The 26,545-nt window shown below is 36.8% G+C and overlaps 1 protein-coding gene across 4 annotated transcripts in view; it reads right to left on the minus strand.

Moving 5' to 3' along the window:
- Positions 1-2,855: 2,855 nt before the first annotated feature.
- CPLANE1 (ciliogenesis and planar polarity effector complex subunit 1) overlaps positions 2,856-26,545 on the minus strand; it is a 60,082-nt gene continuing 36,392 nt past the window's right edge. For 3 of the 4 annotated variants that reach the window (XM_085213097.1, XM_085213096.1, XM_085213095.1), the window contains exons 35-51: positions 25,939-26,105; positions 24,924-25,050; positions 24,156-24,210; positions 22,927-23,028; positions 22,396-22,488; positions 18,477-18,589; positions 18,049-18,247; positions 17,549-17,793; positions 15,820-15,913; positions 12,822-12,852; positions 11,526-11,657; positions 9,487-9,625; positions 8,369-8,430; positions 7,254-7,418; positions 5,994-6,106; positions 3,766-3,932; positions 2,856-3,413 (exon numbers count right to left, since the gene is read on the minus strand). In XM_085213097.1, coding sequence (XP_085069223.1) covers positions 3,273-3,413; positions 3,766-3,932; positions 5,994-6,106; positions 7,254-7,418; positions 8,369-8,430; positions 9,487-9,625; positions 11,526-11,657; positions 12,822-12,852; positions 15,820-15,913; positions 17,549-17,793; positions 18,049-18,247; positions 18,477-18,589; positions 22,396-22,488; positions 22,927-23,028; positions 24,156-24,210; positions 24,924-25,050; positions 25,939-26,105 — 2,145 coding nt within the window. In that variant the 3' untranslated portion in view covers positions 2,856-3,272. The remainder of the gene's footprint in view (positions 3,414-3,765; positions 3,933-5,993; positions 6,107-7,253; positions 7,419-8,368; positions 8,431-9,486; positions 9,626-11,525; positions 11,658-12,821; positions 12,853-15,819; positions 15,914-17,548; positions 17,794-18,048; positions 18,248-18,476; positions 18,590-22,395; positions 22,489-22,926; positions 23,029-24,155; positions 24,211-24,923; positions 25,051-25,938; positions 26,106-26,545) is intronic. The other variant, XM_085213098.1, reaches the window with a different exon arrangement.

Raw genomic sequence — 26,545 nt, forward strand, 5'->3', positions numbered from 1 at the left:
TACAAAGCTTGCTGGTCATGGGATACTAAATATCTGCATAAACATTTACAAATAGTTAAAATTGCAATTAATGTTTAGCAGTTAATGTTTAAATGGGAAATGTTTATGTTCTGCTTGCCAAGAACACTAGTAAATGAAGAAGTGTGGCTGCTACAAGGAAACGTGCCTTGTATTTTGATTGTCTGTTTCGAAAGAGCATTTCTATATGTGATGTGCAACACAGACGTATCAGTAAAGAAAAGAAGTGTGAAAAATATAACTTCTAAATTTCATAAAAGATGTGTGTAGTGCTGCTGCCACATTTTAGGCAATAATCTGGGGGAGGTGGGGAAGAATACATTTCAGGAACAAATTCAACAGTTTTTTTTCATTTGCTCTTTTTCCCTCTGATAAATTTGACTGTCTTTGATCAAAAGTAGATCTTTTGGGAGTCATCATTTTCTTGGAAGAATGCCACATGGAAGTCACATCTGCACAATCCTGATGATCAGTAATAAGGTAAATTGCTGCTTCCTTGACAGGAAGAAGGAGGAAGAGGCAACTACAGTTTCAGAAATTGCTACTGGCCAGTAGCAGAGGGGAGAATTAAAGATGAAAATGGAACCTGGAGGAAGTATCAAACTGCAAGCTGCAAATGAAAGAGAGAACAGGGCTAAACACATAAGAGACAGTGAGAAAAAGTAGTAAATAAAAAGTGGCAAATACAAGATACTCAAATCTAGCAGAAAGGAATTAAGCTGGATAAAGAAGGAAAATCCAATTTATCAATTTTGACCATGAGAAGTTCATCCCTTGTAAAAGCAGTGGTCTTTGTAAACACAGTTGCACTTCATCTAAAAATTTTTATAGAGACATTAGAGAAAACATATTTTAACATTTGTTTCTGAATCAACACAATGATTCTAGGAGTTGCTTTGAAGGCTTTTTACTTATTTGATCTTCGTAACTTCAGTTCAAACAGACACCTCCCGGAGGTATTTCTTAACACTTCAAAATTTAATTTAGTGTTTCAGTGCAGAACAAAATATACATACCTGCTCTGCTCAGAAAACTCGTGGGATGTAAATAAATGAAGTCATCATACAAAAAGAGAAAGTGAGAGAAAACCCCTTGGTAGGTGGGAGTAGCAGGGTTCAGATGCTGATCCTAGTCCTCCGTCACTCAAAGTCTTTAAGTTATTTACAAACAAGTAAAATTCATCTCAGGTTGCAGCAGGTCTTGTTAACCTATGTAACTCAACTGCTAGCAAACTAATCTCATCTGTTTTGTCCACTTTTGTGTAGAAAGTGCTTTTTATGTTGTTTTTAATACATTTGCATGTTGCATAAGCATTTAACGAACATGATGCTGCAATGTTTGCCTGAAATGGCTGAGCAGTTACAGTAACTACTTAGAACTGATACAGTTCTCACATATCTTCTAGGACATCACTTACGAGGGACCATCACATCCTTGACTGCATTCTCTTCCTTTTCACTAAGTATGTGTGATCACAAGGAGACTTTCATATTTAGCTAAAATAGGATTTTCCTTTTTTTTTTTTTTCCTATTCTACTTACTGCTATCTTGGAGGAAGACAATTCGTCTGTGAATAGATCAGTTTTATGCTTTGGACATGCTCTTTGAAAATACCTCCCCTTTCCATTTGGAGATGGTCTCTCCCAGTAGAGTCTCATGTACTGATCACTCCTGTGGGACAAGCTGAAGCACATTCTGAGGACCCCTAAAAATACACAGCCAGTGTGGATCTCAGCATACAGAAACTGGCAATTCTATCCTTCTATGTCTGTAACCCAGTCACAGCCTTTTGTATTTCTTGACATTTGTCAAGATGCAGCTGTACACTGAAACAGGCAAACATACATTATAGCATTAGCATTCTTTAGACTTCCATGAAAATTTCAATTTTTTTCACTACAAAAATAAAAACAGCTGCTGGTGTGAAAGAGCCACCACAGCTGCATCTGCCAGGACTGCTGTAAATATGAGGGCTGCTCCCATTTTATTGTGTTGGCCCACAGCATCAGAGGAGGATTTTGTAGGTATGGCAGAGAGGCTGTACCTTCCCACCAATATCCTTTTCTTAGTTGTCGCTGTGTGACAGACGGCAGCAGAGGGGCAGTCTGACAAAGTGGTGTCTGACATGGAAGTGCAGATGATGCAAAGCTGTGCTGTCAAATTCGTCCATGTGGAAAAAAAATGGCACCCACTGACATTCACTGCCATTTTCTGAATATTTATGGAAACCAAACAGTGGACGTGAGGTTGTACATAATGCGTTTCAGCAGTGGCAACAGTGGGTCATCTCCATAGGTGCTGATTTTTACAAGCACAGCTCGTGGGTATTTGTTCACAGCTGGTGAAAATGCACAGTTATGGTGGTGGTGACTACATTGAAAACAGTACTTTGTAGCTGAAAATTTTCTCTATGAGATAGTACTATTGTGCTCTTTGCAGCTGTTGTAATTTCCATGGAAATAAGCAGGGGATATTACTTTTGGAGCAATTTATATAGTTTATGACCACTGAACATATAGGAAACGTGCCTACAAATATCTGCTAGCAGGCAGAAGAGTGCTAACAAGACTGCATTGTACAGTATTGATGAAGAGCAATTTTTTTCTCTACTTAAGATACTACCAACAGCAAATACTTATACTAATGTCTGTTCTTACTTTTCTGTTGCCTGACAGAATATGTATGTATATACCTCTATCACTGAAACTGTTTTTGCATTGCTACCAACTATTGTACAGATGAGTTGGGTGAAAAACACTAGGGTAGCACATGTATGGACAGTCAGGGCTACACAGTAGTAAAAGTGCTGTGTGTGTAAATCACTTTACAGCAGAAACTAATAAAATCATTTTTATTAAATCAGCTTATCACAATTTTTAAGTTACAAAATAAACATTGTCAATAATGACATTAAATTTTAAATACAAATGTGAAACAGTTTAGCAGTGCTCTTAAAATAGAACTTTTTCGGTGTTTGAGAGGGGCAAAGTAGCTGACTCAGAAATTCTTGATTAAGATTGCTAGTCTGCATTCACCATCATCATTTAGTTCTTAAAGACTTCAGAGATATGGAAAACAAACCTCCACTTGAGGAATTAAATATCATCTAGACAAGACAGTGAGAGGTTTTTGTGCTGCTTCAGAAGATAACCAATAAAAGCCTCAATGCATTTTAAGAACAGTGATTATTTAAAAAAAATGAGACTGAACATCAGTAATTGTTTCAAGAGTGCACAATCACTGAGAAATTCTGTTTAAGTGTCTTCCACATCAGCTACCATAGCTTCAATTGCATTCCAGTCCAATCTGCTGAGGATACTTCCTGTGCTTTCAGAAATACCATCGGTGTCATTATTGGCAACAGGAGAGAAACTAACAGTATGAGGTGCAGAGTCCTGTTGGAGAAAAGGAAGATGAGCTGAAACATTGTGCATCATTTGTAACAACACCTCTGTGCAGTCAGTGGAAATGTACTGGCTCTTTTCAAACATGACCTAATCAAGCCGTGTATTTGACCATTCTGCTGGGACAGAAGACCTGCCCATATAGTTCCTCTAAGGAACATTCACTTGCAAGGCCACTTGTGAACATAAGATTTAGTTCTGATGACAAGTCACCAATCCCCACTGCCTCTCTCCTACCCACACAATTTAAATAGAGAAACATTTCAAATACAGCAAAACTAAACAAAGGACTGGTATTAAACAGCAGGTATCACATAATTCCTAGAATAAGTAGACCTCTCACCTGAAACAAGGTGTCATGAGAATCTTGAAGTATTCTTTGGATATCATCAGGCAGAGTCCAAGGACTTTCTACATCTCGATCAGTCTCATGATCAAAATCTTCTGTCTGAACTGCTGTAGAAACAGCTGGAGGCTTTTGTGATATTCTGCTCCCTCTGCAGTCAGCAACTGAGAAAAAAAGAAGCTAATCACAATTGTAACACTTCTGGCAGTTTTCTTTTGCATGTCATGTAATTTCCCCAAGAACAGAAGCTCCAAGTTCTAAGAAGTGAAACTGCATGTAAACACTGGTTGTTCCTTCAAACCCAACCCTCTGGACTGTCTTCCTAAGGGAAAACATGAAGTTGAATAGGTCCTGTAGTACAGTCCCTCAGGAGGAATACCTACTCTGTGAGGAGAGGCTGAGAGCTGGAGCTGTTCAGTCTGAGGAAAAGAAGGCTTTGGGGAGGTCTGGTAACAGCCTTTCAGAATCCAAAGGAGAATTACAAGAAAGAAAGGAACAGACTTTTTAGCAGGGTCTGTTGTGAGAGAACAAAGGGAAATGGTTTCAAAGTAAAAGAGGAGAGATTAGACTGGATATAAGAAAAAAAAGTTTTCTGCAATAAAGGTAGTGAAGCACTGAAACTGGTTGCCCGGAAGGGTGGCAGATGCACCATTCCTGTAGACATTCAAGATCAGACTGGAGGGTATTCTGAGCAACATGATCTGGCTGTAAATGTCTCTGTTCACTACAGGGGAATTGGACAAGATGACCTTTAAAAGAACATGTATGATTTTGTAATTATTTGATAGGAAACTAAAACTACATAAATTCTGGATTAAAAAAAATACATTCATCTTAGAAGACAAAGAATTTCAGTGGAACTCACAGCAGTGATGAGGTAAATTGGAGTAAACGTTAAAGTGACATGAGAATACAGACACATCAACCTGTAATTTTTAGAATAAGTATAAAAAGAGAACGTGTGAGAAGAGGAAAATGATTTTCCATAGGTGTAGAAGTGAGAGAAACATTTAGAAAAGAATGCCTGCCTGCTTACCACACTTCAATACATGTTCTGCACTACCAACTAGCTGAAATAAACTGATATTTGGCCAGCCACAATGGCCATGTGTTATGCCTCTATCATAACTACAGTGTAAGTGAAAATGGAATCAGCCCACAGTACGTCCTACATATCAGACCTAGGAAATTGGTCTTTTTCTGCCTGTTCAGAAATTCTGCTCTTATAGCCAAGTCTTGCACCTGTTAGAATTTGATTAGGAGGAAATATTTCTGTGAAGAAATTCTTGTGGATACATAGTTACACTAATAAGCATAAAAGAAAAAGAATCACTAAAATCCTTTTAAAAGGAAGTTCAGACCAATTCTTCCACAAACATTATGAAAAAATAATACGTTTAACAGATACTCTGAAGAGAGATAAAGAACACAATTCTTACTTTAAAGAGCTAAGAAAGAAAGCAGCATAGAAAGGTAAGGAAGTGGCACACTACTTGTGTGCTTACATTGGATTTACTCCTTGTTTTGGATTTTACTGGAAAACTCTGGATTTTAATTGGAAAAAGAGGGCTGAGTGTCATGACTTTATAATGACTGTTTCAGGGAATCACTGAAATCCAGCGCATTTGCTTTTGGAATCTTGGAACTGCCATCTAAAAGTTTTCAGTGGACTATCTGGAATATATTTGAAATAATTCAAATATTCCACAAGTCCCTTATAGAAAGGGTTCTTATTCCATCCAGGAATATACATCTTATTTTTCCACCTCATTATGTAGTTGTACAACGCTATATCTTTGTTTTCTTGTTACTTACAGCATCTGGAATTAACAAGATAGTCTGCATTATTTCTCATTTTTCCTCTAACAGTACTTTTCTATGAAAGCACAGGACTGTTTCCAAAAAACATAAAAAAAGTATTTCCAGTGTTAGATGTAGGTCAATCTACTCAAAATTTTCATTTATAAGCTTCCTTCCTAAATTACACAGTATTCTTGCTGTAGCAAAATTAAGCTATTTTGAATTTAGAAAGTGATGATCAGTAAAGGTAACTCTCATCATTTGATACATCAGTGACAACATAACTGCAAAATTGCTAGGGCATTAAGTCACCAACACTGTAAGTCTGACTTTCTACACTATGAAAACTCCTCCCACTCAAAATCCAGTAGTAACTTTCACAAACTATGTAATATATGCTTTCACTAATGAATGTCTGTTCTTACCCTTTGACCGTGTTGAGCCAAGAGCGGGAGTGAAACGATGTCCTTTTTGGCCAAAGCAGTGTCTGGCAGCAGTTCTGTGCCTTTCTGACAGAACACAACTGTATGGATGCCCTCTACAACAACGAAAAAACAAACAATCAAGATCTCTCTCTCTCTTAAAAAGAACAAAACAACTAAGTCCAAATATTTAACACAAATCATTCATTCACACAAACTGTATCTCACAAGGCATGCTCAAACAAGGTAGGCATGCTCAGACAAGGTAGAAAGACCCTCAGAAGTACTGACAACCCAGCTAGTTGAAGAACAACATCATACAATGTTTGTCAGGCCAACAAAAACCACACTCCAAAGCACTGAGAATCATAGTGAAGACAAATAAAATTGACTTTATCGAGAACCACTTTAAATCCAATTATTCAGAATTTACTACCACTCCTAATTGGCTTTCTGCATTCTGATTCTAATAGGCCTGGTTCCATTAAACTGCCCTTGGGCACCAGCAGGCTGTGCAAAGCACTGACTGCATTCAGTTGAACAATCTATCCTGGAACTTTAACAATTAAAATAAATGCAGAAATATTTTAATTTGGAAGTTAGAAAATTTTCTGAAGTGTTTCCAGTTCCTCCTACTATTCTTGAAAATAAAGTTGTAGAGGACAAAAATGGACACCACAATATACACCTAGATTATGTATATGTGATATTAAAGCCATTAAGGAGAATATATTTACTAATTTGTAAAACTAAAATATCACCATGTCCTCAGAAGGCAATAAGTTCTAAACTGTAAAAGAAAAAGTAAAACTCTAGGGAATTAAAAAACCTGATTTCCTAAGTTAGAAAAGACAAGAGTAAATCTAGACTCTTCTGAACACTAGTTTATTTATTCTGTATGTGTTCACAGTAGAGCTTATATTTGCCTATTGCTTGTTACTGGATGCTACAGAAATCATTAACTATGTCACTGGCTATTTTCCAGTACCCAATTGCTGCCAAGTGGAAGGGGCTAGGACAGCAATTATTCCTTTGAATCTAGGGTTGTCTCAGCCTGTGCTCCAAAAGGCATTTTTAAGGCAAGATTTGATCTGGCAGTTAAAAGAAAACTTGAGTTCCTACTCCTCTGATCCAATGAAAATGTATCTCTTTTTCTGTAAGATTATAAATCTTCTCTCGAACTAATCCTACAACACAACAAGTTGCAGACATATGTGTGTGGCAGAGAAGCCAATAAAATTAATTAACATGCAAAGTTGTTACCCTTTAGTAGATGCAGTGAGCTGTTTCCTGCACTCCTGAGGTGATCTTGCCCTGGACCATGGTCTGTGCTCACTTGCAGGTACCGTCATTGTTTCAGATAACATTTCATTCATCAGAGAAAGTGCTTGTGATACTCTCATACTGTGATGTTCAGAAAACAGGACTCTATGGAGAAAAGGAACCATGACATTATATATTAAGATGTATAATCACTCAATTGCAACTGGCTTGAAAGGCTCTTTGGTATCCAAAAGAGAAGTATTTTTACAGTTTCAGAAAGCACATACTAATCTTTTTAAGAAAATTAGCAAAAAGCTGAAGTATTTATAATAACAGGTTTGATAGAAAGAACAAATCAATTTTACTGACTCAAAATTTCATACACATACATATTTGGAATGTGAAAAATAAAGGCAATGGATGAAAAGTGTTCAGACTTGTCCTAAAAGGTAAAGGTAAATGTAAAAAAACATGAAACATTTATGGTTTTTGTTAAATGCCACCCACATTTGAAATTTTCACAGACCAGTTAGTTAAAACTACCACTTCCTATAATGGAATATTCACAGAATCACAGAACTGTAGGGCATGGAAAGGACGTCTAGAGATCATCCAAGCCAGGCCCTCTGCAAAGCAGGTTCCCTACAGCAGGCTGCACAGGTGGGCATCCAATTGAGTCTTGAATATCGCCCAGGAGAACCCACAGCCACCCTTGTCAGCCTGTTCCAGTGCCCCATCACCCTCACTGTGAAGAAGTTCCTAAGCAGAACTTCTTATGCCTCAGTTTGTGGCCATTTCCCCTTGTCCTGTCGCCATGCATCACTGAAAAGTCTAACTCCTGCACCTTAGATATTTATAGACATTGATCAGATCCCCTCTCAGTCTTCTTTTCTCAAAGCTGAACAGACCCAGGTTACTCAGCCTTTCTTCATAGGAGATATGCTACAGTTACTTTATTATCTTTTTGGCCCTTCAACCAGACTCTGCACCGCTGATCATCACCCTCTCAGCCAGTCAGCCAGTTCTCAACCGACCTCACCATGCACTCACCTATTCCACACTTCCTCAGGTTCATTACACTGATAATATCACAAATTACCTATATAGCAACTTACTTGTCTTTTTCTTCTTTCTTCTTCTTGAGTAATTTAATATCCTTTGAAGTAAGACGACAATTCTGTGCAAGAAAGTACAAAAATTGAATAATCAATCACTTAACTTTTTCTGTGGTCTCATTCCACTCTATCCCTGAAAGTTTAGATCTACCTGACATGGAAATTACTGTTTAAAACACTCCAGAATGAAAAATGGAATGCAGACATATGTCCTAACTAAGAGATTTGTCTCTATAAGCTTCGAAGCTCTAAAAATATATTAGAAGGCTGCACTTCTGCCTTCCATAGCTCATATGCTGAAAGTATTAATCCTAAAGAGGTCAAAGTTCCATGTCATCACAATCAAGTGCCAAAAAAATGAGTCACTTTCTTGACAGTACTTCATTAAAAAAAAAACAAAACAAAAAACCCAAAACAAACAGGGCAAGGTTTCACTTTGACTTATTTGCTAGAGTACAACTGCACAATTTTTATTTCTTTTTTTTAACTAAAGCTGTGACAACCCCCACCTAGTGAATTCAACAAAAAAAAGTAAGCCAGTATACATTTAACTGAAATCACTTATCTCTGCACATATACAAAAGACCAGTCTGGGTCAACTTTGTTAGTAAAAGTGAATAACAAATCATGAACTAACAGAACATTTTTGCCTTTTACATGTTTGTTCCTTTGAAGTGAAAGTTAATAGAACTTCACCATGAAACAGTTTACAGCGAACCCGACATTCAGTTTACATCAGAAAAGAAATATGGGGAATCATTTGCTGTTGTTTGGTCTCATCTCCTACTGAAGTGGAGATTTCCCTGACTCAGTGCATCTTCAGGTCCTGAAAGTATCCACGTGACAAATGCATATTTCAAGATTTAGTACAGATACAGAAATAATTTCTGACATATTCCTTATCTTTTTTTCTTCAGTTACTGCCAGCCATCATTACTGAAGACTGTGAGGCTCACTGACATAACCACAGCCAATTCCAATAAATAAAATTATATCTAAATAAAGAGCAATATTAAAATATTTAAATAGGAAAAAATCACTGACAGCTGTTACTTAATCTGAACTATCGACACTTGCACAGTACATAAACTACTCTTCAAGATAAGCTTTTTTCTTACCATATTCTTTTTGAATGGATTATGTTCTTTCTGTCTCTGTTCATCTAATTTCTTCATATATTCTCTCATTCTTTCCTTTTGTTTTCTTTTCATCCATGCTCGTATCTCTTTTTTCTCTTTTTCTGTTTTTTGAGAATGTCTGAAAGCAGAATTATGAATCTTGAGAGTAGACATAAATGGTAAATGACCTAGAACATCCTTTAATTTGCAAATAATGACAGCCACACATGACATGATAAAAATATTGCAATTCATTCAAAATTCTCAGTGAGCTGAAATCTCCCATCTATTAAATTTTCTTCTGTAAAATTTTATTTCATGTAAGTTCTTATACACAAGTAATTTCCAAGATATTTCCTAAAACTTTTCTTCTGTTAATTACATTCAGAAAATAGGAAAATTGGTACAGTAAAAACTGGAAGTCATATTACAAATATTTTTGATTCTTATATTATTATATAAACACTAACTAAAAAAACAAAACAAGAAACAAACAAAAAAGCCAAACCAACTTGCACGTCAAACAAATAAAAAAACCCAATGATTCTAACACCCTTTATTCTCTCCAGCTACGAGCTCCTTCAGAAGCCTCTTTGTACATGTCACTTTAAACACGGTAAATCAGAATACTAACACTGATATTAGTAAACACTAGCAGAACTTCACAGTTAGAGCTCTTCAGAAATACTTAATTCATTTTGGAATATTTTTTAAATTCAGCAGCTGTGTAATACGTATTTTCTCCATGCTATAGCTATAAGAGTAGTCACATTTCCAAGAAAAGTGGTTAGGGTCAAAGATGTTACAGTAAATGACGTTATATCAGGCTGATGGTCAGTCACTAGTGGGGTCTCAAGGGCTCCATACTGGGACCAGTTCTCTTTGGTGTATACTAAGCAAGTTTGTGGATGACACTAAATAGGGAGGAGCTGTTCACTCCCTTGAGGGCAGAGGGGCCATGCAGAAAGATCTTGAAAAATCGGAGGGCTGGGCAATCACCAACTGCATGAAGTTCAACTCAAAGCTGAGATCTTGCACGTGCAACAGGGCAGCCCTGGCTATACTTACAGACCGCAGGACAAGAGACTGGAGAGCAGCCCCATGCGTTGGTAAAGATAGCTGGGAATTCTGATTGATGGCAAGTTGATTTCAAGTCAGCAGCATGCGCTGCAGCCAAAAGGGCTAACATTAACCTTGGGTGCATCAGGTCCAGCACTGCCAGCCAGGGAGGGAAGGGACTGTCCTGCTCCCTCAAAGATGTAGATTTGAGCTACTTCTACAGTTTTAATGACAAATGTTATAACAAGTAAAATCACAGCAGTACACTCCATTTTAATGATTCACTAGAACATACTGAGACATGGTTCTTAAACTGATGTGAGCTGTTATATCAGTGCAACAGATTGTTTGTCATCCTTAACAATTGTAGTTTTTCCTTGTAAGCAGCTGATATCATAAACAGGAGGGGGAAACAGCTGCAATTTCAAATTATCTCAGAAAAGAACGCACATCGTTTTATAGCTGTTAGCCAGGAAGGCAAAAAATCTCAAGAATGACAGACTAGAATCCAATTAGATTATGAATCTTGAGAGTAGACATAAATGGTAAATGACCTAGAACATCCTTTAATTTGCAAATAATGACAGCCACACGTGACATGATAAAAATATTGCAATTCATTCAAAATTCAATTCAAGATTAAGATTTTGACCACCAGAACTGTTTTAGGAGGTTCCTATTCTCTTGGCTGAGCTGATTCTGCAGTCTGTAAAGACTTGTGCTAAAACTTATTCCTACAGAAAAAACAAGCTAGTAGGAAGGAAAGAATTTTAAAACAAAGAATAAAAAAATATCCAAATAAGCACCACTTTTGACAGTAGTGAACAGTAAAATAATGGCTATTGAACAGTTCTAATAGTAATCTCATCATCAGAAATCACATGCTTTCTTCTATTGCTTAGAGGATGTGAGCGATAAAAAGAATACCCAGTGTTTAAATTATTTAATCAAAACATATTGAAAAACAGCCATGTTATTACCTAGAGATTTTCTTAGCCTGTGTTTTCAGGAAGTCCAGCTCCATCGGAGAGATGCCACCTTCCATTACAAGATTACTAATCATATCAGTAACACCACTCAAACCAGTGATTTGCAGAGGATCTTCTACAGAACTTGAAGTTAGCCAGGGGAAAAAAATGTTACTAATTTGAAGTAGAATATGCCATAAGTACAAGCTAAATTCTTCCTATTACATTCAAAAAGAGAAGCCATGTTGCTTTGTCAGAATGTGTTAAGAAAATTTTCTTTCCTCTGCATCTCACAGTGTTTATGCAAACAAGCAATACATTCATAATGTGTGTAGATGCACTTTTTAGGAAGTTAACCAGCTTCATTGTTACCATGTGCACTTCAGCCAACACTGTCCCCGATGTGAATAGGACAGAATGTGCCAGACCTGACTAACATAAGGTGTGTGACAGTATAGTGAGGTCTGAAAAAATCAGAGAAAATATAGCCCCAACAAGAGTTGAACTGCCTTAGCTCTGCTCTGTGTGGCCAGCCCAGAAGAGCCTAAAACCAACAGCCCAGAAGGCCAGGAGCAATGTGCAAGGTTCTGCATTGCTGCACATGGTGAGATGAAGCTGTGCAACGCTACGTGTTTCGGGAACCCCAACTCTTAATGACTTGAGCAAGAGAGTGAGAGAATGGTTTTACCTAACTTCTATCTGCTCTTTCAATCAGTTGCTTTCAATCTAAACTAAGTCTTTTGTAGTTTACTATCACATGTTGCAGCTAATTTGAAGAATCCTTTCAGGGAAATCACCATCTGCTATTGTTTATTGCTTCTTACACATCCTCCAGGTTATGTAATCATCCCCATATCTGCTCTACTCACAACAAACAGTTTGACTTTAAAATATTTATACAATAAATTAAAGCATTGATTTTACTGCTGCACTTCAGGGAAAAGTTGCTACAGTAGCTAAACCCAGTTTTGAAATCCAGTCTGTTAATTCTTATTTTTTTACAGGGCAACTCTTCAAAAATTTTCTAGTGACAGCTTACTAAAACAGTTATACGCTCTCATTCAAGGACAGCATTTTGCACACAGAGAAAATAACAAATGTGCACAGACATCAGCAGCAACTACATTAAAAACTCAGGTATTCAACTGTGAATTCTTCTGCAAATTCTGCATAAAAATAAATGTAGCAGGCAGTACTGAACTGAGAACAAATGCCAAAAACTAGTTAACAGAAGAGCTTTCATATTAAATGACAGTTCCTTTACTGATAATAAACAATTAAAAAAAAAAAAAAAGTTGAAATACATACCTCTCACTTAGTTTGCCATTTAAATGAACGCCTGAAAATGAAACAGACTTTGTTAATAAAAACCTTGTACTCATACACAGGCTAAATATATATGTTATGCCTGCGAGATAAAATACAAAAATGTATCTATCAGAATACACCAGTAGCAAAAGTAAATGAATTCTATACCTAAGCCTTGGTGAGGGCATATCATCTATTATCTAATACAGAGCTTTCACAGAACATTTTTTAACAGCACCTGACGGTTTTACTAGGGAAAGGAGATAGATATTGTCAGATTGACACCCTGCCACAATGAAACTAACTATTTCCAGCTAAGTGGGAAAGATCTGTTCCAATTAATTGTCCAGCTATTTAAGGAAAATGAATGATTCCCACTTACTTTAAAAAGCCAAGTTTTGAACTGTTGCAGTTCAGGAAATGTGGCAAAGAGCAACATGGACGTCTCAGAGTGCCTTCTTCCTACACTAGTAAGTATTCACTCAAAAAATTACAGTTGCAACTCAGTATAACCGGGAGTTTTCTTAGCTTACAAGTTTTTACTTCAAGAGGAAATAATAAACATAATACTCTTTATAAAATGTATGTGCATGTCATTTGAGATTTGCTTCTAATATATACAGATACTGGATCCATGTTTTAACACCTATCAAGAGAGATCTCTGCAAATACGACAATCAAATGCATGTTCACTAGTATAAAATACATGTAATTCTTATGAGCTTGAAAACATGCAATACAAGCAACATAGAGATAAAATATCCTATATTTTTAGACATTGAGAACATCTCTACTGCTACCCAGTCTTCAAAATTGCAAAAATCAACATACTGTCAGTTTGCAAAATGAAATGGGATCTCATAAAATAATGTTTTGGGATATAAACAGTAGTTACCATGTAATGATTAAAAACAATTATTTTGCTGATGCTGCTGGACCAAATTGAAATCTCATATCTTGAAAACACAAAAATATGCCAGAGATTTTTATAAAGACAGCTTCAGGAGGAAAAAAAAGAGCACTGTATGGCACTGTGTCACCTAATACTTAAGAAAATAATACTTAAAAAATTACACATCAGGGCAGGGGACAGATTCAGAAACAGACCCAAAGTTATTTGTTTTCTCTCAATAACAGGGTGAATTTGAGGGCACGTATAATACACTGCCAAACTGTCTTCAAAGCTCAGTGATACTGTACTGTCATGTAATACGTAACTTATTATCAATGCACATTCATGAAGCCATTCTAAATAATGCAAGTTAGAAAGACTGGAAAGTAAACTGACTCGAAGAATAATCATCCATAAAAATAGCTAGCCATAAACTGCCATTTATGAGCTCAGTGCCATTACATAACAGCCATGAGCAAATGCTACATCAAGGAAGAAAAGGATTGCTTCGTTTTAAATGGAGAAAAAGGGAATAGCAAACATTAAAAATCATACCCAGAGATGATTTTATGCCATTGAGAAATTTAGAAGCAGAGATTGGAAGTGAACTCTCCTGCATTTACAAAGTGGTATAACTGGGTATGGGATGATTTAAGCTCCCCTTTTCATCATCCACAATATCTTCAAAAATTATACCCTTCAAATAATATTACTACAAAAAATTATTACTATAGACTAATGAAAAAAAAATACAACTATCTATCTTACTAATAAAAAAAAAATACAACTATCTATCTTACTAATGAAAAAAAAATACAACTATCTATCTTATATGTTAGTGGCATATTTAGTTTATGTGTCCAACCTACAACAACTTAGATTTATATCAACAGTTTAGTACACTGTTGAGAGATCAGCTGTGCCTTCCTATGGAAGTGCCCTACCAGAATTGTGATGTATGTCACAGTCCTGTACAAGTCAACAAGACTAAACTATAAAGTATTTTGTGTAAGGCTAATGGACATCTCAAATATTTCCTTAAATATGAATGCAGATGTAGACATGATTTGTTTCTACCACTTGCGAGGCCCCATCTGGAGTGCATCCAGGTTTGGGGCCCCCAGTACAGGAAAGATGTAGCTTTAGAAGTAGGTCCAGAGGAGGGCCATAAGGACAATCAGAGCATCATCTCCTGTAAAGACAGGCTAAAGGAGCTGGGCTTGTTCAGAGAAGCAAAGGCTGTGTGGAGAAAACATTGCAGCCTGCCAATATTTAAAGGAGATTTTATAAGAGGAGAAAAATCAACATTTTACAAAGGTAGATATTGACTGGAAAAGGAAGAATTGTTTTAAATTAAAGGAGGAAAGATTCTGAATAGATGTGAGGGTGAAGTTTTTCACTGAGAGTGGTGAGGGGCTGGAACAGGTTGTCCAGAGAGCTTGTGGATGTCCCATCCCCGGAGGTATGCTAGGACAAGTTGGATGGGACCTTGAGAACCTGATCTGGTACTTGATCTAGTAGTTGGTAACTGTGCCTGTGGCAGAGGGGCTGGAACCTGATGACTCTTGAGGTCGCTTTCAACCCAAGACATTCTATGATTCCATGATTCTATGGTTATATATAAAATAAATTATTCAACCTATTTGCTTTAGCAGACAGTTAAGCTGATGTAAGCATGTAATAAAAATCCGAAGAATCTACAACTACATAGCCTCCAGAGACACATTTGTAGTATTATAGAGAGGGGAAACTGAACTAAATCCATACTCATTTTTTATCAGCAAACAAAGTCATCATGAGCAGCAATTTCAATTTTTAATAAAATAGAAACATACACTATCATCTTTAAAGTCCCATGCTCAGGCCTCGCATTACAGTTTTGGAAAAGATGAAAGTATACAGATGCTTTCAAATAATTTTTTTATTGAGGCAACAAACATAGTGTTATTCAGATTCTCTAGTTTGGGTATTTTTTCTTCCTCTTGTATTTTTAATTTCTTTAATATTTCAGTAACATTTCTTGGGACTGCAATTTCTTTGATAAGAAAAAACCCAGTTTAATATGCAACTCAAAGTTTACTGTCTGTCTGTTAACTGAACACATACCATCACCAATGATTCTAGAATCTTCAGAGAATGAAGGATGACCATGAGGGTCCAAATTGGCAGCCATTTCCAAATCTTCTATTATTTTCACGAGCTATAAATGTAACCCCAAAACTAAGTAAGAATATAATCTCCAAAGTATTTTTGTGACTTACACAGCAGATATTCACAAAGTTTGCTCTAAGTATTTTTTCTTCCTCTGAATCTTAGGAACATTATAATGAGCAACCTTATTCAAAACAAAGAAAATAATTCAGAATCATAGTATCTAAAGTGGAATTATCTATTTTAAAGAACTTTATCTTTTGGAGTGTTACTTTAATAATACATATGAACTGCATTATTCTTGTGAGAAGTCTTAGTGTGTTAAACACATTTTCTCTTATTTTATCAATATCTGAATTTTCCTACTATATCTTATTAAAAAAAATGTAAAAATAAAAATATTTCCACACTTTTCCTAAGTCAGAAGCTTCCTGAATTTGAAAACTATAAAGTGAAACTGATTAATCTTGTTGAGACATTTTAAAGTGCATTTTTTTTTTTTTACAAAGAACAGACCTCAACACTCACATCTAATACATAAGAAATTGTTATAAAATAAATGACCAGTTCTTATGTACTGAAGGAAGGGCAAAAAGAAAATCAGTTTATTTTCAGGGATCATGATTTGGTTAAGTACTAAGAATAAGTTTAAAAATGAAAACACAGTGAAATGCTCCAACACAAAAGATATACAAAGATTTCTTTCAATGCAAGCTTTGAAAAATCAGCTTAGATGATCACCTGAAGGAAGTATATAAGAGATTAATTAATCCTCTTGAGTGTGATTATGTTTGCAGTTGACACACTGAGGTCCTTATATTTCTGTGAATATTTGGAACACCAGGCAATGGACATTATTTGTTTGAATGATTATAGAAAAAGCAGATGCTGTGGAGTTACAAAGCAAACAGGAAACTGACTCAGTTACAGTAATGTACAAATAAAAAACTTTGGTTTTTTTGGTTACCAGACTGGTAAAATACTGGCTCGTGCTAAGAATAGTCACCCCCTACTATGAGGGGTTTGCTCTAACATTATTAGGAAGTCAAAGTAACATGAAGAAGTAAATGCCAATATTCCCCTAGATGTAGTATTAAGAGGTCTGTTATTATATAAGATCTTACTATGTAAGATCATCTGAATGCACCATGTCCAAAATGTATTTATTTTACTTATATATTTACTTTCATAAAGATGTTAAAAGTGCAAGTATTTTATGAAATCAGTGGAAACAGTTTCCAGAATTAGTCACTTAATATTCTGGAGAGGCCAAACTTTTGCTCCTGTTGAGCCCTTAACTTTTTGCTATTCTACAGTTACAAGGAAATTAAATATACTCCTCTGGTTTACTAAGAACATCACCATTTCAACCAGTATTTGGCCAACTGTAGGCAACCACATCAGCCAAAAGATACTGCACCAAACATGAAAGAACTGCATTTTATTCTCTCTCACTATATACCTACCCGTTGGGAAGTCTCTGGACTCTCAGAATGCACTGGAGACTAACAGCTTTTAACCACACTGGTGTGCTGTTGTGCCTCCAGCGTGTCCTGAGAGTCCAGAGACTTCCCCACCCCTACCAAGTTCGAAAATGTATTATTCCAAGATACAAGTTTTTCTCTTTAGTTGAAGGAAGCAAAAAGTAAACCATTTCAGAAACAAGTTAGCAGTTTGAACTCACCTGTCTGGTATTTCTGAAATCCTCCTCCATATTTTTTGTTACATTCTGCAGTATACGTAATTGCATATCTATTTCTTGATGCTTTGTGGATAAGCATTCCTTGTCAATTACTTCCGACAGCAGCCTCGTAGAAGGAAAAGCTTTTGTATCCTCAAATTCTATGTTCCAAGTTATACTTTCTCTAGCAGAATCTGCCTCTTTATGCTCCTTTTGCTTTTGGCTTGATAAATCTTTGAGAAGATTGTCTTGAAATAAAAAAGTGGATCAACATCCCTGAATGAACTGTAAGCATTTAAGTACTGCAAATAATTAGACAAAGCTATGGCATATTTTAGCAGGCACTATCAATACAAACATGTCAAATGTATAAATGTTTTGATGTATAAAGCAAAACAAGAAGGAATTGAGTGGGAGAAAGGCTGAGGATATTCTGTGAGGGGGTAAGAATACTATAATTAAAATGGAAAGCATTTTTCCTGGTTTAAAAATAAAATGTTTACCTTTCTTCTGAAGCAGCTCAGATGGAATTGCATTAGTAACAGAAGCTGCCATGCGATGAAGTTCTGCAGTAGATGGAATTTCAAACTTTTCATTTTGCTCTGTAGTAACTATTTCATCTGCTGACTCAGGTGCCATTGGTAAATCATTAAGAATGTCACTGTCTTCAATGTCAATCACACTAATATATTTATGTTCACTCTAAACAAAAACAAGATGATGAAGAATTATCCAGTATGTGTTTTGAGCAGTACATTTTAAACATTTCCTATGTTTACTCTTTATAAGAGTTGAAAGAGATTTCTTGCTTCAGAGACAGAACAACTGCTATCTTCCATATTCTACAACTTACTTATCCAAAAATGAAGAATACAGATTCAAGGGATAAGACAAATGGTATTCTTGTAATTAAACCATATGCACCACTAACCAAATCAGGTACATCAGACAAAGATGATGGTAGAAGTCTCTCCTTCACTTCACTGGAGAATCTCAGGTTTAAATACATGTTGGGTGATGATAATTTAGGGATGCTAGATGATTCTACGGAAAAAAAAAAGATTAATATTATATTTACAGTAAAAGCCATGAAACTCTGGACAAACCACTTGGTCTGCATTCTCTGAATGATAAATACTTTGATTAGCTGTTCTTTTTAAAATGAAAATAAACAGCGTTGCTCAATAGGGGATCCTAGATCCCCTGGAAAGGTGGTGGGACTAGAAAGCCCAACTGAAGTGTCTTTATACCAATGCACACAGCCTGGGAAATTAGCAGGAGAAGTTGGAGGCTGTAATGCACTTGGAAAGTTATGACCTTGTTGCTACCATGGAAACATGATGGGATGACTCCCATGACTGGAATACATCACTGAGGTTTATTGGCTCTTTAGAAGGGATAGACAAGGTAGGAAGGGTGGGGAGTTGCCCTCTATGTCAAAGAGTGGAAGGACTGTGAGGAGCTCCCTCTGAGAAAAAGTCAAGAACAGATTGAGAGCCTGTGGGTTAGAATTAGGCATAGAACTAACAAAGGCCAGCCGATGATAGGAGAATACTACAGGCTGCCTGATCAAGGAAAGGCTGTTGATGAGGCTTTCTTGCTTCAGCTGCAGAAAGTGTCATGCTCACAGACTCTCATCCTGGTAGGTGACTTCAACCATCCAGATATTTATTGGAAAGACTATACAGCGAGCTGCAAGAGGTCCAGAAGGCTTCTGGAACCCATTGATGATACCTTTCTGGTCCAGGTATTGGACAGACCAACCAGAGGTGAAGCTTTGCTGGACCAGCTGCTCACCAATGCAGAGGAGATCATTAAAGGTGTTAAGGTTAGAGGTAGCCTGGACTGCAGTGACCATGCCCGGTCAAGTTTGTGATCTTGAGGAAATGTGGGCCTCATAAAGAGTGGTGTCAGGGCTCTGAACTTCAGAAGAGCAAACTTGAAGCTGTTCAAGGAATTGTTAGCCAGGATCTCCTGGGATGCTGTCCTTAAAGATAAAGATGTTGAGGAAAGAATGCACCTTCAAGGATGCATTTCTGAGAGCACAAGAGCTTTCTGTCCCTCTGAAAGAAAGCGGGCAGAGGAAGCAGGAAACCAGCATGGCTTGGCAAGGCACTATGTTGGACACACTGAGGGCAAAGAAAAGTGCACATGAGCTCTGGAAACAAGGGTGTGTCACCTGGGAAAAATACAGGAATGCTGTCAGGACTTGCAGATGTGGGATCAGGAAACCCAAGGCGCAGGCAGAACTGAAATTGGCAAGGGATATGAAAAACAGTATGAAGACATTCTACAGGTACTTTGGCCAGAAGAGACAGGCCAAAGCGAGTGTACCTCCTTTGGCAAATGTAAAAGGAGAATTGCCTTCAACGGAAGAAGAGAAGGCTGAGGTACTGAATGAGTTCTTTGCCTCAGTCTTCACTGGCAGCTGAGATTCTAATACTTCTCACATCTCTGAGTCCTGCATCCCTAAACCTATTGTGAGGACCGGGGCAGTAAATCTCCCCCCCCACTGTAAGGGCAGAGCAGGTCCGAGACCGCCTCATGAGACTGAATGTGTACAAGTCTATGGGGCCGGATGGTATGCATGCCAGGGTTCTGAAGGAGCTGGCTGAGGTGGCTGCCGAGCCACTCTCCATCATATTTGAAAAGTTGTGGCTGTCAGGTGAGGTCCCAGATGTCTGGAGGAAGGGTCACATCACTCCCATTTACAAGAAAGGGAACAAGGAGGACTAGGGAACTACAGGCTGGTGAGTCTCACCTCTGTACCTGGGAAGATCATGAAGCAGATCCTCCTGGATGACATGCTTGATCACATGAGAAATGAGTGTGTGATCTGAGACAGCCAGCACGGCTTCACCAGGGGAAGGTCATGCCTAACCAATCTGGTGGCCTTCTATGATGGAGTGACAGCATCAGTGGACAAGGGAAAGGCAACTGATGTCACTTACCTGGACTTGAGAAAGACCTTTGACATGGTCCGCCACTACATCCTTATCTCCAAATTGGAGGGATGTGGATCTGATGGGTGGACCGCTCGATGGATAAAAAACTGGTTGAAAAACTGCAGACAAAGGGTGGTGATTAATGGTTCCATGTCTAGGTGGAGGCTGGGCATCATCCCCAAGGGGTCTGCCTTGGGACCAGTGCTCTTTAACACCTTCATCAATAACATCGATGACAGAATTGAGTGGACCCTCAGCAAGTTTACTGATGACACCAAGCTGAGTGGTGTGGTTGACATGGTGGAAGGAAGGGATGCCATTCAGATGGACCTCAACAGGCTTGAAAGGTGGGCCTGGGTGAACCTAATGAGCTTCAACACAGCAAAGTGCAAGGTTTTGCACTTGGGCCGGAGGAATCCCAGGTATTTATACAGTCTGGAAGGAGCAGTCCTTGAAAGCAGCCCTGTGGAGAAGGACCTGCAGGTCCTGGTGGATGAAAAACAGCATGAGCCAGCAGTGCGCTCTTGCAGCTCAGAAAGCAAATGGTATCCTGGGCTCCATCAGAAGAGGAGCGGCAACAGAGAGAGGGAGGTGATTGTCCCCCTCTACTCTGCTCTTGTGATGCCCCATCTGCAGTACTGTGTCCAGGTCTAAAGGCCCCAGAATAAGAAAGACAGAGAGCTGTTGGAGAGGGTCCAGAGGAGAGCCACAAAGATAATCAGGGGGCTGGAGCAACTCTCCTGCAAAGACAGGCTGAGGGAGCTGGGCTTGTTCAGCCTGGAGAAAAGAAGGCTGCAGGGTGACCTCACTGCAGCCTAAAGGGAGCCTTCAAATAAGAGGGGAATCAACTCTTTGAAAGAGTAGATAACAGCAGGACGAGGGGAAATAGTTTGAAGTTGAGGTTGGATGTCAGGGGGAAATTCTTTACAGAGAGAGTGGTGAGGTGCTGGAACAGGCTGCCCAGAGAGGTTGTGGATGCCCCGTCCCTGGAGGTGTTCAAGGCCAGGTTGGATGGGGCCCTGGGCAGCCTGGTCTAGTATTAAATGGGGAGGTTGATGGCCTTGCATGTGGCAGGGGGTTAGATATTCATGATCCTTGAGGTCCCTTCCAGCCCAGGCCACTGTGTAATAGGTTTCTTCAAAGTTTGGCTCAAAGAATATCAATCACCATCTAATTATTTTTCATTTTGGTGATAAATTAGCAAAAAAATACTCAAAAGATTAAAATTGGAACAGCATGCTGCAGTATAAATTGCTATTCATTTCCAATTCCATCTTAATTAGTTAAAAAAAAATCTGTATCTTGACTTGATCTAATTAAATGACAATACTTGTCTAGAAAAATGAAATAAATAAATAATATTTGCAATGTACACTACATAGTAAAATAATTTTCCAAATGGAGCAACGTTGTCGAATTTTCTAAAATTGAAAAATTAATAGGACTGTGTGCTAGCAGAGGGAAAATTCTAAGGTAATAAATCTTATATAGTACTGTTTATCAGAGAGCTATAATTTTTGTGGGGGACAAAACATAAAACAAAATATATGTTTAGCCTCAAATCAAAATCACTTTCAATTTTGTATTTTGCAAACAGCACCAGTATTTTACATACCAGAAAAAAAATTGTAAAAATTGAGCCGCAGTAAAACCACTGTAAAGCCCATAAATGTCTCTCATAACACAGAAACAAAAGCATGAGTATAATGCACTAGCTAAAACAGAGCCAAATGTTTCATAAATAGTATTTATTATTACTCAACATTTGGTTGAAAGAAATAGAATAAATCAGAAGGTTATCAATACCCTATATATAAAGTTGCATCAGACAGAAATACATTAAGTGGTAGTATTTTTATAGATTTCCAAAACAATAAATGAATTAAAGAAAGCCTGAAACCATACCTGACACAGGAACAGACGTATCTGACTCATTTTTCTCAACATCAGAAATCTCAACTTCAGTACTGATTCCAATATCCTTATATGATTTGAGCTCTTGATAGGAAAAAGAAAACAAAATGCATTAATCTAAGGAAAGACACATATGGCATGATCTGAATGTACAATTCTGATTTACCAGCCTACGATAAAAGGAAAGCTGGAAAGAAGAGGTAGGAAAGCAATTTCAATCAAACGTGAAACACTGTCTAAAATGTGTTTTCATAAAAACAATGTAAGCTAAAAGAAGCCCTCAGAAAAAATCACAACACAACTGACATACAGAAAGCATACAGAGTCACTTACACAATCACATCAGTAGTACTTTTAGTTACAATTATTTTAGCTAATAGTTTGTAATTTACATTCCAGTATCTTCTCATTTGTTTTTTTTTTGTAACAAAAAGTTAAACATGCAAAAAGTCACCAAATATTACAATTAACTTGAAGCAATACCTATAAATGGTTGCTGTAACTTGCACAGGTAACATTTACCTGGGTGAGTGTTTGTACTTGCATCCTGAGTTTCTGCTATTTTTTTCTTTGTAGAAGCCATGTAATGTAGATCTGGAGTGGTAACTGCCTCTGCCGCTTTGTCTAAAACGTGCAAATAATTGTCTATAAGAAGTGCATGAATTAGAAAAAGTAATCATTTTAGTTTAAAACTAAGGGCTGCGGAAGAAGTTTCCCTGCATTCTGACACATTATTTTAAGTATATTTTATAAATGATATCAAGAAAATTTGCAATACCTGTCTTCTGCAAACTTCAACTGAATCTTACAGTGTTATACTGAATTTAAATCAAGACTAGGTTTGGATGTGTGTAGTCTTCAAACCAAATATACTAATACATGGAGCAATGAATTTGTTTCATAATCTAATAGCAGAGGGAAATAATTATGACATGCATACATTTATTTCCTTACTGATATTTTTACAGATCTTTGCAAGATAGAATTTGTCTAAGACAAATTTCAGAGAATGGATTGCATTATTTGTGTCTGGTAGGACTAATGTTGAATTAATACGCTAGAAAGAAGCAGATCTTTCTATAGTCATTGTCTTCCTTTTCTGAGCTAGAAATACTGTAAACATTCAGTTTTTTTTAAGTATAAGAGTCCTAAATCTCATACAATTAGAAGATGCTGTCAAATAAAACTGGAAATATATTTGAAAACAAATACAACTGATTTAGAATTTGAAGTGTATGTTTAAAGCCCCCTTCTGTTTAATCACATGAATAAGAAATCACTATGAGCCATAGTTATTGAAATTCATACAATATACTCTTTACTCTTTCCTGAACTTCACTGCTTATAAGCGTAAATAAAACATCATCACCCATTTTCAAGGAAACTAACAAAACTTTCAGGAGAATTATTCTGAGTTAACAAGTAATTGGGGAATGTAGTGATACGATCAGTGATGTTTTTAAGCTAAACAAGCGTAAGTACAGAATCTCTCCATACTAATTCCATAAAACTGAATATTCCAAAAGAGGACTGAACATTTGTTCATCATCTTGAAAGGTTTTTCTCAATTTCTGGGAAATGATCTTGTTATATACAATGCAGATCATATTTCTAAAGCTTACACAGTTTGATTTATCTTTTTCTGATATCTTTTAATATTATCTTAATATGGAATTTTGCTTTGAAGCCTAACGAACTTCTATTCCTTGATTTATTTAAGCACTCAAAGTACTAAATGTACTTGTACTTGCCCATGGAAATGAAAGAATCATCTTGCAGGTAAGACGTACATTTTGTTTCTGGATCCTAATTAAAAAAAAAAAAAATCATAAAAAATAAATTCCAGCCACAATGAAAGGTTCTGTTGATGCTGTTAATTTTCTCTCTATGAGATACAGTATCTGCTCAGATTCTCCAGAAGCTGTGATAGACAAGGAAGTCTCAAAGAAAGTATATTATGGACCAGAAATAGAGCGTGCTGTACTGGGATAAACATTCAGGTTTTCAATCTAATACTGGTAAGGATAATCCCAAAAGATGTTGAAAGATACTAAAATGACCTGTGTAAACAACAGAAGTGTATAAATCAAAACCTATCTTGAGGAAGGATTTGTCTACTCAATGACTTGGATAAAATAGTGGTGAGAGTTCTTTCTCCCTATTCTGACTTATACTGTCATCAATCAGCTTCATGTGAAAAAAGTAATGCTTGGGATAGCTATCCTCGTATTACTGACAGGCAGAACATTCTTTAAGTGATTAGTGCATATATCTGTATTTAGTTTAAATGTCAAAATATGCTATTCTAATTAGGAAGGTTCACATCCCAAGAGAAACAAATGCACCCCTGTAATTCTTTTTCCATTATAAAACTTTCCTTGCAGAAGATGTGAATGAAGAGTATGTACTGCTTCTAGAGGACAGCATGAAAGAAATTTACATGATTGTTTCAGTTTTTTTTTTTTTCTTTTAATACCTGAATACTTGAAAAAGGCAAAGAAAAAATTTTTCTACACTACCATTTTTGATTCAACAGCGATCACTGTATCACTAATATTGATGATGGAATCATCTGGGCAGAAAGACACGCTTCGTTTCTCCTTTTCCACTTCCTCTTTCATTTGTTTCTTATTACGTCTCTTCTGTCTGCCAACATAATAATTATAAATAAAAGTAAGAACTGCTCCACAATTATAAATAATTATAAATACACACTGAAACAAAGGTGGAAAAGATAAACAAAACTGCTGCATAAAGATTGGTTCAAAGGATGATTTTGCATATGAGAAACACATCTAAAATAATTACAAGAGCTCATAAAAACATTCACCAATCAAAGCAAAATGTGTTAACAGTCAAGTAAAATAGTCATATCAAATATTACAATCTGGATAATCTGGACAATGTAACTACATTTTGTGTAGTTAAAAAAAAAAAAATAAATCATTACAACACAAAATGCCTGTAAGAAAACTCTAAGAAATACTCCAGCAAGATACGGACTTCTGTTACCAATAAAACTTTCTTATTTACTATTGTACTAAAAAAGTTGCAATTCTCTTAAGAATCTGATGAATACATTATCAGACAACAACTATAGCCTTAAGAATTTCAACTGATAATATCATAACAGGTTTTCTAAACTACAGCTGCAGTTATTTATGCACTGTTTGTTCCTAACCTGACAGTGAACACTCAGAGTCTGTCCATCTGTCTGCGTTAAAAGCATCATAATCAGAAGCAAGCATTCTATTCTAGATGCAATGATGTCATTATCCGTTCCCAGTAAGGTACAGATAAATGCAGGCAGGTAAAAATAAAAATGTCAAAAGTCATACGTAACACAGCTAGCAAAAAAAAAAAAACAAACCAAAACTGCTGGAATTTTGAGGGATATCTTCTGGACTCATTATCAGAGCTTGTGTTTTGAACTATATTAAAACACTGCAATCCTTTCCTTCCTAAAGATTACTACTAATAATGATGATCCACAACACAGTCTCTTCAAAATGAAGACCCACAAGTTTGGCTTGCCTTTTTGTACTTTTCTGCACATCTCTTGGTTCAAATGGTTTAAAATCAGATTTTAGTAATTGGATAGGCTTAGTTTGGTCCTGTACAGATGAAGTACTGGTTGCACTGTGATGGTGGTAGTACTGCTCAAATGCAATGAGATCTTGAGGTGGAACAAGTTTTGGCACCTGTAAGTTCAGAGAGAAAAGAAAAAAATAAAACAGTGATAAAACGGGGGGACCCCAGTCATACTGGATGAATGCAGCAAGTCCTGTTTGTATCTCAGCTATATAAACATAGTTAATTTGTGGAGAGAATGAAAACATAATAGCGGAATCAAAAGCAATGTGTAAATGTGCAAACTGTTTCCATTAAACAAAGCAGAAGATAGGAATTTCCTCCACAGAACTTATTTCCCTAATATGCTCTTACATATCTGGCTGAAGATGAAAATAGGAAGTGTAGACAAATTTTGAAATGTTTCTAGGAAAAACATTTACATTCAGCTGAAACAGGTGAGCATATGAGATTCTGTCAGAACAATACATTTCAAAATATCAGGTTCCCAACATCCACAAGACAAAGTTTTCTTTCCAAGCCTTAAAGGAAAATGCCTACAGTGCATTAC

This window comes from Meleagris gallopavo, chromosome Z (assembly GCF_905368555.1).
Source record: "Meleagris gallopavo chromosome Z, MGAL_WU_HG_1.1, whole genome shotgun sequence".
In the NCBI taxonomy this organism is placed as follows: Eukaryota; Metazoa; Chordata; class Aves; order Galliformes; family Phasianidae; genus Meleagris; species Meleagris gallopavo.